Source organism: Pinus tabuliformis, chromosome 3_1 (assembly GCF_031772625.1).
Source record: "Pinus tabuliformis cultivar Carrire ecotype Pingquan chromosome 3_1, CPIR1, whole genome shotgun sequence".
Lineage (NCBI taxonomy): Eukaryota > Viridiplantae > Streptophyta > Pinopsida > Pinales > Pinaceae > Pinus > Pinus tabuliformis.
The window spans coordinates 636,478,746-636,495,612 of NC_142301.1; the positions used below are offsets into that span (position 1 = coordinate 636,478,746).

Consider the following 16,867-nt stretch of genomic DNA (forward strand, 5'->3'; position numbering starts at 1 on the left):
GTTCATTGAAAGTTCGCGAGGAGTGAAGCTCTTTACTTGCAGATGGTCAACTGCAGATAAGGAAGCCAACGCCGTCATATGTCTCTGCCATGGTCAGCTTCCCAATTCATCGTCCACATCATAACGCAACCTAGTCGCGAATCCATGGATTCGCCACTTTGTAAATTTGTTAAGGATTTTAAGTTTCTGTTGTGTAATTTGCTTTCTTGTTGTGCTTGCAGGCTATGGCATGGAGTGCAGCATTTTCATGGAAGGTACTTCTAACTCTTTTCCCTGGAATAATATAAGTAAATATGACCAGGATGTTCATAAATGAACAATATTTGTTAGAGTGGTTTTACCAAAATTTCGTATTAATTTAGCTCTAAAATTAATAACCCAATTGGACCTATTATCAGACACAGGAATGAGGCTGGCAAAGGAAGGGTATGCAGTATTTGGTATACATTATGAAGGGCATGGCAAATCTGCTGGAAGACGCTGTTACATAAAACACTTCGATGACCTTGTAACGGATTGTACAACTTTTTTCAGGACCGTCGCTGGTATGTATTATTGGGTAATTAATGTCAACTGGTAATAAGAAAGTATGATAGTTACATTGCAGAACGCGGCGAGTATAGGGAGAAAGCGAGGTTCCTTTATGGAGAATCAATGGGAGGAGCAGTGGCACTTCTCATCCATAGAAAGCAGCCTAACTATTGGAGTGGAGCTGTTCTTGTTGCACCTATGTGCAAGGTATAAATTATATTAATATTTCACATTGCATGGTTGAATTATTATATGCGCACTCACCTTGTTTATTGTTGCAACAGATATCAGAAGAGTTAAAGCCTCACCCCCTGGTTATAAGCATATTGAAGAAGCTAACTGCAATAATCCCAACGTGGAAGGTTGTACCTACTGAGGATATTGTAGACGTTGGCTTCAAGGAACCAGAATTGAGACAGAAGGTAGTGAATCGTATTACTTGTTTGTCACCTGTTTATGAATTGTACGCAATTTGTAGAATTTCTAATTAATTTTCATGATTCGTTATTTTCTCTAATATCTGCACATAAGCACAGATTCGCGCAAATCCTTTAGTTTATCAAGGTCGGCCTAGTCTAAAGACAGCTTTCGAGCTTCTCGCGATCAGCGTGGACATAGAGAAGCGGCTGGACGAGGTACCATACTCGAACATTTAATTCAATCTGCAACTTTGTGCAGCTGCCATTTCTGATTGTTCATGGTGAAGCCGATAGAGTGACAAACCCGCTTGTGAGCAAATTACTGTATGCTTCTGCCAAAAGCATAGACAGGACGCTGAAACTGTATCCCCATATGTGGCATGGATTGACATATGGAGAACCTCCAGAACACATAGAGTTAGTGTTTTCAGACATTATTGCATGGTTAGGCAAGAGAAGTGAAGCAGTAGGGCGCCCCGAAAACGTCCATCCAGAGAGCAATACGGATTCGGCAGATTCCACCACGATGGTAGCGGAAAGTGAACGGAAGGCTGCCAACGACAGCCTATCCTGGTCAACGATTAAATAAGTTAAACTAAATGAATGACGTATTGCAAGGGGAAGCGAGCAGGAGTGATGTTAATGATAAAATCGTATAATAAACGGCAAACGGATGTGTCGTGGAGTGGAGTGCGTTGTGAAAAGCTTTTTGCATCCCGGAACAGACCATTTGCTGTAAATGGCAACAGGTTGCGCGCAATTATCAGAGTTTGAAATTATTTTATGTGGTTTATTCTTTTCAACCAGGTGGGTTCATATTTATGCCAATAGGCCTCCCTTTTATTGGAATTGGGTATTTTAATTTTTTTTTTTCTAATTAATTCCTTTGATCCGATGGTTTAAAAACCACTTATCCTTGTGGCCACTCCATCCATGGATAAAATTAAAAGCAATAATTTTCTTGCATATTGAAATTGGTTGTTTAATTAATTTTTTACCAAATAATAATTAAAATTTTACTGTGCTTCTCATCTATTTCCACTTATAAGAATTAACAAAAATGATATTAAAAAAACAATAAAAAGTATATGAAACAATATAGAGGGACAATTTTCTTTTTATATGGGGAATGTGACACATGCTGTTATCCCATCATTTAATCATCAAATGTTTATCTCCAAAGATTAACAAAAATGATATTAAAAAAACAAACAATATAGAGTGACAATTTTCCTTCTATATGGGTAACCTGGCGCATGCTGTTATCCCATCATTTAATCATCAAACGTTTATCTCCACGTTTGGGACTCCATTATACAGACACAAGGTTCCTGGACTCAGTGCCATCACTAGAATCGCTCAAGTTGTTGCAGTGGTTTTTATAAGAAAAAGAAATATCAACATGCCTTCAGACATAAGCTTGTTTTACCAGAAGGATGAGGATGTTGAGTTCATAAAATCCGGTCCCAAGCTGCTAATGCACACAGATAATTTTCAGTAAGTTTTTACTAAGTTTCTCACAAAAATTCAATGAAAACAATTCACCTGCTTTTGACAAAATTTGGAAGAAAAAGCAATCATTATTATTTTGATATCTCCTTTTTTCATTGGCAATGTATTAGGTTTCTAGACAAAGCAGCCATAATGGTACCAGACTCTCCAGCATGGAATACTGATACAGGGAGAAGAAAAGAGCCAAACCCATGGTATGTTTGCCCAGTAACTCAAGTAGAGGAAACCAAGCTTATCTTGAGGCTAGCACCCATCTATTTCTCTTGCTTAATCTTTAGAATGGTATTCTCACTGAGCATATCGCTCTTCGTAAAGCAAGGCAGTACCATGGATAGAAAACTAGGTCCACATTTCCAAGTGCCAGTGTCTTCTCTTCTGGTAGTCCAACCACTTTCTGCACTTGTTTCAGTGGTTATGTTTAATCATTGTATTGAACCACTGGCCAGAAGAATAACACGCAATGAAAGATGAATAACTGTTCTTCAATGGATTGGAATCGGCTTCCTTTTACTTATACTATCCATCATGTCTGCAGCTCTGATAGAAAACATTAGGATCCATGTTGCAAAATCTCATGACTTGCTCCACCAACCCCAATCCCTCTCAGCATTTTCTGCTTAATTCCTCAGTTTTTCTTGATCGCAGTAGCCGAGTTGTTTATTGTAGTAGTGCTATAGGAATATTTCTATGATCAATTCCTTGATCGCAAGAGCAGCTTCGGTATGGCCTTCAATCTCAGTGTTCTGGGATTCGCCAGCTTTTGGCCAGTTTTCTGGTCATCGTATTTCAGGCAGTGACTAAACGAGGAGGGCATCGAGGTTGGATTGGAAGCAATTTAAATAGATCTAAAATAGATTATTTTTATTGGTTTTTGGCGGTAATTGAAACTGCTAATCTATGTTGCTAAATCAGTCCATAAGATATATCTATGCTGGTAATATGTTTGCCCGTAGAAGTCCTCTTCTTTTTTCATAACTTCGTTGCATGAATATTGAGAATATTGATTTAATATTTGGTTTAACTAATCTGAATTTCATTCGTAACCGACCTTTTTTTCCTTCTTTTTTCAGCCATGAGATTTGACGTTAAGGTTATATTCATTTTGTAACTGCAGGTGGGAATAAAAGAACGAATGAAGGAGTTGCAGCTCAAGAAACCATAAAATGTTGGGAATTTAGGATAATTCCAAACAAAACTGAACAAAACAGAACAATACTCTGTTTTAACACAACGAAAACAAAAAAAAATCGCTTTGCTGAAACTGGTGTTTCAGCAACGCAGTTTCGTAAGTTTCTGTTTGCAGTGTTTCAGCAACGGTGTTTCAGCAATGCTGAAACTCGTGTATCAGCAACACTCTGTTTTTACGTCAAGACTATTTTCTGCTTACGGTGTAACATCAACACTCTGTTTTGACGTCAAGAGTATTTTCTGCTTACGGTGTAACAACAACACACAAAGAAAACTTGTATTCACTAACAATAAACCAACTGTTACAAAAACATCTTCCTCACATAGAGGGATTTTCACAACTGCTATTACAAAAGCATCTTCCTCTTAACAAAGAGATTCACCAATCTATGCTGAAGAGCATCTTCCTCTTAACAGAGGGATTCACCAATGACTATGCTAAAAAGCATCTTCCACTTGACAGAGGGATTCACCAAGGAATGCTTCAGTTCCACACAAATAGCATCCTCCTTCTAATAGAGGGATTCTCCAACATGCCTTCTTCAAAGGCACTTCAATCTGTGTCTTACATTCATTTAGCACATACGCACTGCAGCGTATTTCCTTTTGTTTTATCAACAAAACAGCTGCAAATATTTCATGTTGCTGTGTTTTCTACCCTCTCTCATAGCAAACAATCACAAAACAAATTACATTCAAATCTGCATTGATGTGCATTTCACTATTCTAGAAGCATTTTTCTTCACGCTGCTGCGTGCTCTCCTCTTCTCTCTTTTGCTCTCTATATCATCTACACTGCTGTGTCTTCACATATATAGTGCAATAGGGGTCATAACAGTCCATCAACCGCTTCAACTCTCTGACAGAGTCTCTGCTGCAATCTGCTGCTCATAATGAATGAAATCTGATCTTTCTGACATTCTGTTGTGCTTCTTGAGTCGGTTGTGTGGAAACCCATAGCTGATAAATGCTGCAGCCGACTCGAGGCTGGTTCTTTTCACTTTCGGCCATTCTGCTCTTTAATGCGGTTGTTTAGAAGTAATGGCATAGTGGTGGATCTGATCTTCCTCCTTCGGGAACACAAAAACAATTAAAGGGTGAAAAGACGGTAATGGCGGTGGCTTAAAAGAACGGGAATAAATGTGGGGCATCAGATCAGGACAAATAAGTAAAGTAGTTGCTCTTGTTTAACTGTTCACTGTAGTTGAAATTATAATTTCAACACTCCCCTTTAATTTCAACTGCTGGGTTATCAGTGATACCCAGACACTTCATCAAAAATTCGAAACTTTTCTGATCCAATGGTTTGTTCAGAATATCTGCTACCTGCTCCTTCTTTTCTCTCATGGGAGATTTAATTCCATATCTATCCCCTATAGGAAGATCCACCTGATAGAGTTCTACCAGGGTCTTCATCAAATCTTCAATCTCTTCCTCTGTCATATTGACAAGGGTGTTAGCAGTGAAGCCCATCTCGGCCATCTTGGCAAGAGTTACATATCGAACTCCGTACTCTTTAAACATATCTTCAAGGAACTTCAATTCCTTTCTCTCGTTCATGGGTTCTGTCAATTTCCTATCTTTAACTCCATTTTCTAAATGAACAGGGTCATCAACATGACTAGATAAAGCAAACAAAGAATTCGTACCTCCATTTTTTGCTTCTTGTGGTGTGCTTGGAGAAGCACATTCATTTCTCCTCAAGGGTGTCTCTTGCTGCCCTTGTGTTGGTGCTACTGTTTGGGGATGTACTTCAGCCATCTCCTCATCATCTTCATCATGAGACAAACAGTTTTTATCATTCACTGTTTTCTCTAAGCTTTTATCACAAGCTTCCTCCTCAATGAACTGAGGTTTTACTGTCTTCACTTTCTCCATGCCTTGATAGGCTGTCTTGAGAGTTTGCCATGCTTCTCTGGATGTCTTGGTTGCTGCTATCCTTGGAAACACACTCTCATCCACTGCTCGATACAAGAAGTAGATGGCCTTAGCATCCTCCTTCTTGTAGTTCTTCAACCGCTATTTCTCAGCCTGAGTTAATCCATTAAACTCATTTTCATCTATTGTTCTTCAAATCCATATTCAACAAGTTCCCATAAATCTTCTGAGAAAAGAAAAGCTCTCATAACTATTGCCCAATAGTCATAATTTTTCCCATTAAGTAGTGGGAGCTGAGTATTAAAAATACCCATGCTGGTGCTGGTGCTGGCCACTCTTGCAATACTTGATTGTGTATTAAAATAACTCACTGTCTTCAATAGTAACACAGAAAAAAAAACTAATCTGAAAAATACCTTGACAGCGTTTTCACTCTGCTGGATAATTTGCTGCAGCAAGAAACCTTCCTTCAGCTCCTTTGACGTCTTCAAAGAGTCTCGACAAGCTCTGATACCATGTTGGGAATTTCTGATAATTCCAAACAAAACTGAACAAAACAGAACAATACTCTGTTTTAACACAGCGAAAATTTAAAAAAAATCGCTTTGCTGAAACTGGTGTTTCAGCAAAGCAGTTTCGTGAGTTGTTATTTGCAGTTTTTCAGCAACGGTGTTTCAACAATGCTGAAACTCGTGTATCAGCAATACTCTATTTTTACGTCAAGACTATTTTCTGCTTATGGTGTAACAACAGCACTATGTTTTGACGTCAAGACTATTTTCTGCTTACGGTGTAACAGCAACACACAAAGAAAACTTGTATTCACTAACAATAAACCAACTGTTACAAAAACATCTTCCTCACATAGAGGGATTTTCACAACTGCTATTACAAAAGCATCTTCCTCTTAACAGAGAGATTCACCAATCTATGCTGAAGAGCATCTTCCTCTTAACAAAGGGATTCACCAATGACTATGCTGAAAAACATCTTCCTCTTGACAGAGGGATTCACCAAGGAACGCTTCAGTTCCACACAAATAGCATCCTCCTTCTAACAGAGGGATTCTCCAACATGCCTTCTTCAGAGGCACTTCAATCTGTGTCTTACATTCATTTAGCACATACGCGCTGCAGCGTATTGCCTTTTGTTTTCTCAACAGAACAACTGCAAATATTTCATGTTGCTGTGTTTTCTACCATCTCTCACAGCAAACAATCACAAAACAAATTAAATTCAAATCTGCACTGATGTGCATTTCACTATTTCGGAAGCATTTTTCTTCACGTTGTTGTGTGCTCTCCTCTGCTCTCTTCTACTCTCTATATCATCTACACTGCTGTGTCTTCACATATATAGTGCAATAGGTGTCATAACAGTCCCGCTTCAACTCTCTAACAGAGTCTCTGCTGCAATCTGCTACTCATAATGAATGAAATCTGATCTTTCTGACATTCTGTTATGCTTCTTGAGTCGGTTGTGTGGAAACCCATAGCTGATAAATGCTACGGCCGGCTCTAGGCTAGTTCTTTTCACTTTCGGCCATTCTGCTCTTTAATGTGGTTGTTTAGAAGTAATGGCATAGCGGTGGATCTGATCTTCCTCCTTCGAGTACACTAAAAACAATTAAAGGGTGAAAAGACGGTAATGGTGGTGGCTTAAAAGAACGGGAATAAATGTGGGGCATCGGATCAGGACAAATAAGTAAAGTAGCTGCTGCTGTTTAACTGTTCACTGCCGTTAAAATTATAATTTCAACCTAAAAGAGCCGAGAATGGAGATGAACGAATCTCCAATGTAATTCCATCTCCAAAGAGGGGCGACTAGTACTACTGCAATTGCAAATCCTCATTGTTCGTTTAACACACCTCTGTGTTTTACGTCTTAAGGTCTTTCGTTTGGGTAGTTGATATTTGTAATAGAAATAATTTTGTTACGTATTAGTTGAATTACGTATCTCAAATCCCTTCATTAACATGAGGGTGTTAGGGTTAATCTTTAATCTTTTTATATTTTTGCCTTCGCTTCCTCGTTGTCTTAATTTAAAAATCCAATTAATGCATTTTCTTCACATTATGTATAGTGGAAGGGGCGGTGACTTGCCAACATTTAATCGTCGCGAAATTTATATTTTTATTATAAATTTGATTTATTTATGCTTTTGTACGATTTAAAATATTTGATCTTTATCCAATTTATTTCTTTATTTTGATGCCCTTTTATAATAATTGACTAATTGAAGCTAGCCAATATTTTATTTTAACTCATGTATGTAGCCTAATATGTTCTGTGGGTTAGATTTAAGTTCTAATATGTATCTCTACCTCATGGCCTGCCCTCTTCGTGTTATATATATCAAATCCCCTCTTGTGTAAGGGATATTTTCTGAATGCCACTAAAATAAATACACTTAAATGATCTTGATTGTATGAGCATGAAAATAATTTAAACCTAAAAACTAGATAAAATACTTTCAAATGAGCTCGACATATCTCTAACAAAATCTAATAACATGGAAAATAAATTCCCAAATCTGTCCAGTGTAACCTCCCAAGTTTCCTTTGTAAACCATTGGGAATCAGAAGAAAGTAATATCATGAAACATATCGTGACACGCCCTCGTTCTTGTAAAATTAAATTTCAAATTCATTGCATCTCTTAATCATTAAATATAATAAAGTTAGAGCTATTATAAATAAAGATTTTAAATATTAGTTATTATAAGTATTTAAAATAAAATTTTAAATATTGTTGAATTGAGGCTTCTGTGATCTATATCAAGTTAAGAGAAATTTTTCGGTGTAAATTACAAGATAAATCATTTATCAACGTGTTTCGAACCAACTAGTGTGCTTCATCGTGAAGACAAGTTGAAGAGACAAATCTAGCTTAGCATGTTAAATAGTTTGAGCAGATCCTCCAACGGCTATCTCGACTAACGACTACTTTTGACTTTAGGACCAGAGTCAAAATTATTACAATTAATGGAAATTAGTTATATTAGGTGACCAATAAATAATATATAAAATAATTTAAATGGTGACCAATAAAATATATATATTTTTTATTGGTCACCTAATATCACTAATTTCCATTTAATTGTAATAATTTTGACTCTGGTCGTAAAGTCAAAAGTAGCCTTTAGTCGAGATAGCCATTGGAGGCTCTGCTCAAACTATTTAACATGCTAAGCTGGATCTGTCTCTTCAACCTATCCTGGCGATGAACCACACTAGTTGGTTCGAAACGCGTCGACAAATGATTTATCTTGTGATTTACACCGAAGAATTTCTCTTAATTTTAAATATTAGTTATTATAAATATTAAAAATAACATTTTAAATATGAGTTATTATAAATATTAAAAATAAAATTTTAAATAATAGTTATTATAATTATTAAAAATAATATTTTAAATAAGTATTATTATAAATTTATAATAATTATTATTATAAATAAATAATATATTTTAAAAATATACATAAATAAAAATTATTATTAGTAATGAATTTGAAAACAATATTATTAATTAAAAAACTATTTATAACATTGTTAATACAATATTAATCATGTTTAATAACATCTTTTATTTGATTATTATAAACGTGAGTGATTAATAAATCCATGGATTTAATCTTTTCGGTTTATTAATTCAATAGTCACCATAACCAATGTTCTAAAATTGTGGTCAACCCATAGTCAACTATATTTATTTTAGTCAAGTAGGTTTATTTTAGGGTTTATATTTTTTATTTTCGGATTTATATACGTTAGTTTTATAGTCTCAATCCCTTAGGTTTATTAAGGTAAGGGTTTGCATTCCTAGGATACGATATTATACATAGGGTTTATAATATTAATCCTAATGTTTAATATTAAAACTAAATCCAATATATTAGTGGTTTTATATATAAATTGCAATGGAGAATTCATAAATATGATAAAAGCTCCTATGAGATCTCCACCATTTACAATTTTAGGTTATTAATTATTTAATAAAAGTTAACATTTTAAATATTAGTTATTATAAATTTATAATAGTTATTATTATAAATAAATAATATATTTAAAAATATATATAAATAAAAATTATCATTAATCACAATGAATTTGAAAACAATATTATTAATTTAAAAAATATTAATAGCATCGTTAATACAATATTAATCATGTTTAATAACATCTCTTATTTGATTAATATTATATACCTAACTGATTAATAAATCTGAGGTTTTAATCTCTTTGGTTTATTAATTCCATAGTCACCATAATCAATGTTCTAAAATTGTGGTCAACGCATAGTCAACCATATTTATTTTAGTGAGCTAGGTTTATTTTAGGGTTTATAATTTTTATTTTCGGATTTATATACCTTAGTTTTATAATATCAATTCGTTGGGTTTAATATTATTCCCTTGGGTTTATAATATCAATCCCTTAGGTTTATTAATGTAAGGGTTTGTATTCCTTGGGTATAATATTATTCATAGGGTTTATAATATTAATAGTAGGGCTTAATATAAATCCCTTGGGTTTATAATCATGATCAACCATGGTCCAATGTCACATTGTAACAAAGATTGTTTGAATATGAAAATCAACCATGGTCTACCATGGTCAACCATAGTCTAACGTCGCATTGTGCCAAAGATTTTCTCAATATGAAAATCAAGCATGGTCAACCATGGTAAATTATGTCTATTTTCTGGTTTATAATATTTATCTTAGGTTTTATATGCCTTGGGCTTATAGTATTTATCCCTTGGGTTAAATATTATTCCCTTGGGTTTTTAGTATTAGTCCCTTAGGGTTCTAATATCAATCCCTTATATTTATTAATTAAAAATTCTTATTCCTAGGGCTTAATATTATTCATAGGATTTATATTATTAATCCTTGGGTCTAATATAAATCCCCTTGGTTTATGATCATGGTCAACCATGCTCCAATGGCAATGGGAGGGGAAAACCCCATACTAACTAAGGACTGCGATTGAGACATCGATAGGCATTGAGAGAGACGCGTACTTTCACCCATACGAACCACCAACTGGCCCTTACACCTAACGTAGAATTTTCGTAGAGTCCGTTTTCATGTTGACCGGACAATCCAATACCCGGCTGCACAAGTGCGTTTAATACCCGGACCTCAATTTTCAATCGATTGATTAGAATAGTAAATCCTCTCTTTTCATCAACTGTCTACAGGTATAGCCAACAACATCGATGGGATCACCATAGCGTATTCCACTAGCGAGTTTCTGTAAGTCTTCTCGCGGGGTCCTATATCTATAGATGATGTTGCAGCCCAGATATCAATAGTAGGGTTGATCATCCGCGGTTTACCAGCAACACTAGACCCCCTATTCGAGCTTAGATCCTGCCATGGCTTCGCTTACAGATCGATGCGATGGACCGGTCATAGATTTATAGCCCGGTACAATCATCACAGATTCATAAGCTGGTCCACCTCGGCCATCACAGATAGGCTGGTAGATCATCACTTTGGTCCATACAGATAGAGGGACAGGTAGGGTTAGGCTATACACCAAGGACATGCTATCCCACCTAGGCTTGATAACCCCTGTGCACTAACCCAGAAGACAGGGAGGGTATAGAATACCATATGTACATATATCTCTATATATCTTCCAGGAAAAACCAAAACACATGGTCCAAAACAATTTGAGAAATTCGTGGTATAAATCAATTAACTCCATTAGGAACACAAAGAGCCTATAATAAGATTCCCGTGTTGAACTAAACCTTTACACAATCCATTCCCATGAGAAGTCAAGAATCTACTGCTTTGTATCCAAATCCCACTCCACCATACACTCCCACGCCTCTTAATTAGGTGCTGCCTACTCCTACTTCAATGCCTACATACTTAGATGGTCAAGCAGTAACCCAGAATGTCTTTAGCTACACCACTCACACAACTCCCATAGTAAATCCTAAAGTGGTGCCCCCATTTATTAATGCCAATGTTTGTTTTTGTGGGTACTCCTCAGGAACAACAAAAGATAGCCAAAATCCCTAATCCTAATCCCGAATGGGATAATATGTAGAAAATGGTACAAAAATGAAGTAATGACATGCTAAACAAAGGCAAGTTCCTTATAACCAACCTCAGCATACTACTACCAAGCAGAACCAGAACTTCCATTTCCAAAGGACCCGGAGGGCGTTTTCGTGTAATCGGGAAAGGACAAATAGTGGAATACTAGACCTAAGAATTGAGGTGTGCCCCCACCCTGCCAATAGTGCAAACTAGGTAGGAACTAGTAGTTCCGGAGCCTCTGTAAACTTAGCACATTTTGCTCTACCTAGGTGGTGTAGAATCCATGCCACTGCTCAACATGGAGAATAAGATTGTAAGGTCTGCATTGGAGATAGTGAAAAAGGAGATGGAAATTTTGGAGTTAGTGCTGAACAATGAAGACATTATTGGATTTATGCAGAGTGAAAAAAGCCTGGTTATAATCTCATCGAAGACCTTAATAAAACAAAGTCCAGTTCCCCTATAGATCCAGTTGGTTCAGTCAATGAAGCAGTTGCTTCTATCGATCCAGCACCAAAGGTGAGAAAACCAGAATCCAAGTTCACAGCCGGAGTGGAAGCATAGGCTGTTGATCCTGCAGAGACAAAGGTGTGTAGATAGGCATAGTAGGCAAGGACATAGGCAGTGGTTCAGCTTGTTGGAGATCCAAATCCAAAACCAATAGTTTCAAGGCCATTGCCCACAGTCAGTCAATAGCTTGGTGCAGAGCCCGCATAAGTAAGCAGGGATAGAGACAGAGACAGGGACAAAGCTAGGTAGGGAGGCATCGGTAGTAGCAGCAACAATCTGGAAAATCCAATGTCACCATCCAACCGGCATCCATTAGTCCCACATGAATCTGGAGAAGTGTATAACTGGCTTACCCACTGGAATGAGATTCTCACTGGACCGCCTAACTTATTGTTTTTATATGAAAATAAATCATGGTCAACCATGTTGCAACGTTGCATTGTGAAAAATATTGCCTCAACATGAAAATCAACCATGGTTAACCACAAAAATTTTAGGGTTTAAAATATTTATCATAGGGTTTATATATATTGGGTTGTTTATTCCTTGTATGTAAGATTATTACCTTGGGTGTTTAGTATTGATCCCTTGGGTTTAATAATCTAACGACTCATATTCCTAGGGTGTACTATTATTCATAGGGTTAATAATATTAATCCTTGGGTTTACTATAAAACCTGTGGATTTAGTTAATTAAATTTAGTTGATAATATTCATCCATTTGGTTTAATATTACTCCAAACAATAGTCAACCATAGTCAACTATAGTCAACCATGTTTATTTTAGGGTTTATAATATTTATTTTAAGGTTTGTATACCTTGGGTTTATAATATTAATCCCTTGGATATAATATCCTTGGTCAACCATGACACTTTTAGGGTTTACTTCCCATGGGTTTACAATATCAATCCTTTGGGTTTATTAATCTAAGGGCCCATATTCCTCTCATGTACTCTTATTCATATGGCTTATAATATTAATACATGGGTTTAATATAAATCTCATTTATTTAATTAATTAAATTAGTCCATGATCATGATCAACCATGTTGCATTGTTGCATTGTGACAAAGATTATCTCAATATGAAAATCAACCATGGTCAACGATGATATTTATGTTAGGGTTTATTTACCTTGGGTTTATAATATTAATCCCTTGGGTTTAATATTATTCACATGGGTTTGTAATCCTTTAGGATTTTAGTATTAACGCCTTGGGTTTATAATATCAATATATTGGGTTTATTAATCTAAGGGTTCATATACATCGGGTATAATATTATTCATAGGGTTTATAATATTATACATGGGGTTTATTATAAATCCCTTGGGTTTATAATCATTTTCAACAGTAGTCCAACGTCACATTATGACAAAGATTGTCTCAATATAAAAATCAACCATGGTCAACAATGGTAAACCATTGGGTTTATTCATAGGGTTTATAATATTAATCCTTAGGTTTAATATAAATCCCCCGTGTTTATAATCATGTTCAACCTTAGTCAATCATGGTCCAATGTTACATTGTGACAAAGATTGTCTCAATATGAAAAAGAATCATTGTTAATCATCGTTAACCATTGTCAAGAATGGTAAACCATTGTCAATCATTGTAGACCATGGTAAATCATGGTTTTGTAATCCTTTGGGATTTTAGTATTAACACCTTGAGTTTATTATTCTGCTGGGTTTATAATATCAATATATTGGGTTTATTAATCTAAGGGTTTATATACATAGGGTATAATACTCTTCATAGGGTTTGTAATATTATACATGGGCTTAATATAAATCCCTTGGGTTTATCATCATTTTCAATAGTAGTCCAATGTCACATTATGACAAAGATTGTCTCAATATAAAAATCAACCATGGTCAAACATATTTATCCATGGTTAAAAATGGTAAACCGTTGGTTTAATTCATAGGGTTTATAATATTAATCCTTAGGTTTAATATAAATCCCCTGTGTTTATAATCATGGTCAACCTTAGTCAATCATGGTCCAATGTCACATTGTGACAAAGATTGTCTCAATATGAAAATGAACCATTGTTAATCATCGTTAACCATGGTCAACAATGGTAAACCATTGTCAAGAATGGTAAACCATTGTCAATCATTGTAGACCATGGTAAATCATGGTTAGCCATCTTCCTATGTCACATTGTGTCAACCTTAGTCAATCATGGTCCAATGTCACATTGTGACAAAGATTGTCTCAATATGAAAAAGAACCATTGTTAATCATCATTAACCATGGTCAACAATGGTAAACCATTGTCAAGAATGGTAAACCATTGTCAATCATTGTAGACCATGGTAAATCATGGTTAGCCATCTTCCTATGTCACATTGTGACAAACATTATGTCAATATGAAAATCAACCATGGTCCAACGTCACATTGTGACAAAGATTGTCTCAATATGAAAATCAACCTTGGTAAACCTTAGTCAACCATGTTTATTTTAGGGTTTATAATATTTATTTTAGGTTTTATTTACCTTGGGTTTATAATATTAATCCCTTTGGTTTAATATTATTCCCTTGGGTTTATAATATTAATATCTTGGGCTTATTAATCCAACGGTTCATATTCCTAGGTTATAATATTATTCATAGGGTTTATAATATTAATCATAGTGTTTGATAAAAATCATTTGGGTTTATAATCATCGTCAACGATGGTCAACCATCGTCCATTGCCTCATTGTGTGAAATATTGTGTAAACATAAAAATAAACCATGGTCCAATGTCACATTTTGACAAAAAATGTCTCAATATCAAAATCAACCATTATCAATCATGGTCAATGATGGTCCAACGTCGCATTGTGGCAAAGATTAGCTCAATATGAAAATAAACCATGGTAAACCATAGTTAACCATGTTTATTTTAGAGTTTATAATATTTATCTTAGCGCTTATATACCTTGGGTTTATAATATTAATGCCTTGGGCTTAATATATATCCTTTGGGGTTTTAGTATTAACCCTTTGGGTTTATAATATCAATCCCTTGGGTTTATTAATTGAAGGGTTCATATTCCTAGACAAATATTGTCTTAATATGAAATTGAACCATGGTCAACTGTTGTCAACAATGGTAAACCATTGTGAATTATCGTCAATTGTGGTCAATCATGCTCAACCATGGTCTCAATCCGATAATCAATCTAATAATGTTTGTTGCAATGTTATATTTCATTGAAATTTATTCAATGTTTTAATGTGATATTAGAAAATTGGGGTTTAATATTAGGTTTCTAGTATTGTGTTTAATATTAGATTTATAATTTTAGAGTTTAATATCGGGATTATAACATTAGTGTTTTGATTATTGGGTTTAATATTAATCCTAGGGTTTGCAATATTAATCCCCTGTGTTTATAATCATGGTCAATGTTACTCAATCATGGTACAATGTCACATTGTGACAAAGATTGTCTCAATATGAAAAAGAACCATTGTTAATCATCGTTAACCATTGTCAACAATGGTAAACCATTGTCAAGAATGGTAAACCATTGTAAATCATTGTAGACCATGGTAAATCATGGTTAGCCATATTCCTATGTCACATTGTGACGAAGATTGTCTCAATATTAAAATCAACCTTGGTAAACCTTAGTCAACCATGTTTATTTTAGGGTTTATAATATTTATTTTAGGTTTTACTTAGCTTGGGTTTATAATATTAATCCCTTGGGTTTAATATTATTCCCCTGGGTTTATAATCACTTGGGATTTTAGTATTAACACCTTGGGTTTATTATTTCGTTGGATTTATAATATCAATCTCTTAGGTTTATGATTCCCTTGGGTTTATAATATTAATACCTTGGGCTTATTAATTCAAGTGTTCATATTCCTAGGTTATAATATTATTCATAGGGTTTATAATATTCATCATAGTGTTTGATAAAAATCATTTGGGTTTATAATCATCATCAACGATGGTAAACCATGGTCCAATGCCTCATTGTGAGAAATATTGTGTAAATATAAAAATAAACCATGGTCCAATGTCACATTTTGACAAAGATTGTCTCAATATCAAAATCAACCATTATCAATCATGGTAAATGATGGTCCAACGTCGCATTGTGGCAAAGATTAGCTCAATATGAAAATCAACCATGGTAAACCACAACTAACCATGTTTATTTTAGAGTTTATAATATTTATCTTAGTGCTTATATACCTTGGGTTTATAATATTAATGCCTTGGGTTTAATATTAATCCCTTGGGGTTTTAGTATTAACCCCTTGGGTTTATAATATCAATCCCTTGGGTTTATTAATTTAAGGGTTCATATTCCTAGACAAAGATTGTCTTAATTTGAAATGGAACCATGGTCAACTGTTGTCAACAATGGTAAACCTTTGTGAATCATTATCAACTGTGGTCAATCATGGTGAACCATGGTCTCATTGCGATAATCAATCTAATAATGTTTGTTGCAATGTTATATTTCATTGGAATTTATTCAATGTTGTAATGTGATATTAGAAAATTGGGGTTTAATATTAGGTTTCTAGTATTGTGTTTAATATTAGATTTATAACTTTAGAGTTTAATATTGGGATTATAACATTAGAGTTTTCATTATTGGGTTGAATATCAATCCTAGTGTTTGCAATATTAATCCCCTGTGTTTATAATCATGGTCAACCTTAATCAATCATGGTCCAATGTCACATTGTGACAAAGATTGTCTCAATATGAAAAAGAACCATTGTTAATCATCGTTAACCAT

At 34.7% G+C, this 16,867-nt stretch overlaps 1 protein-coding gene across 1 annotated transcript; it reads left to right on the top strand.

Annotated features, from left to right (window-relative positions):
* The first annotated feature begins 221 nt into the window (after positions 1-221).
* Positions 222-1,539, top strand: LOC149188687 (caffeoylshikimate esterase-like). Its single transcript, XM_089410038.1, has 6 exons — positions 222-254; positions 399-545; positions 608-738; positions 816-953; positions 1,068-1,166; positions 1,210-1,539. Exons 1-6 carry the CDS (start codon positions 230-232, stop codon positions 1,537-1,539), a joined length of 870 nt encoding a protein of 289 aa, XP_089266164.1. The 5' UTR covers positions 222-229.
* Positions 1,540-16,867: the final 15,328 nt, after the last annotated feature.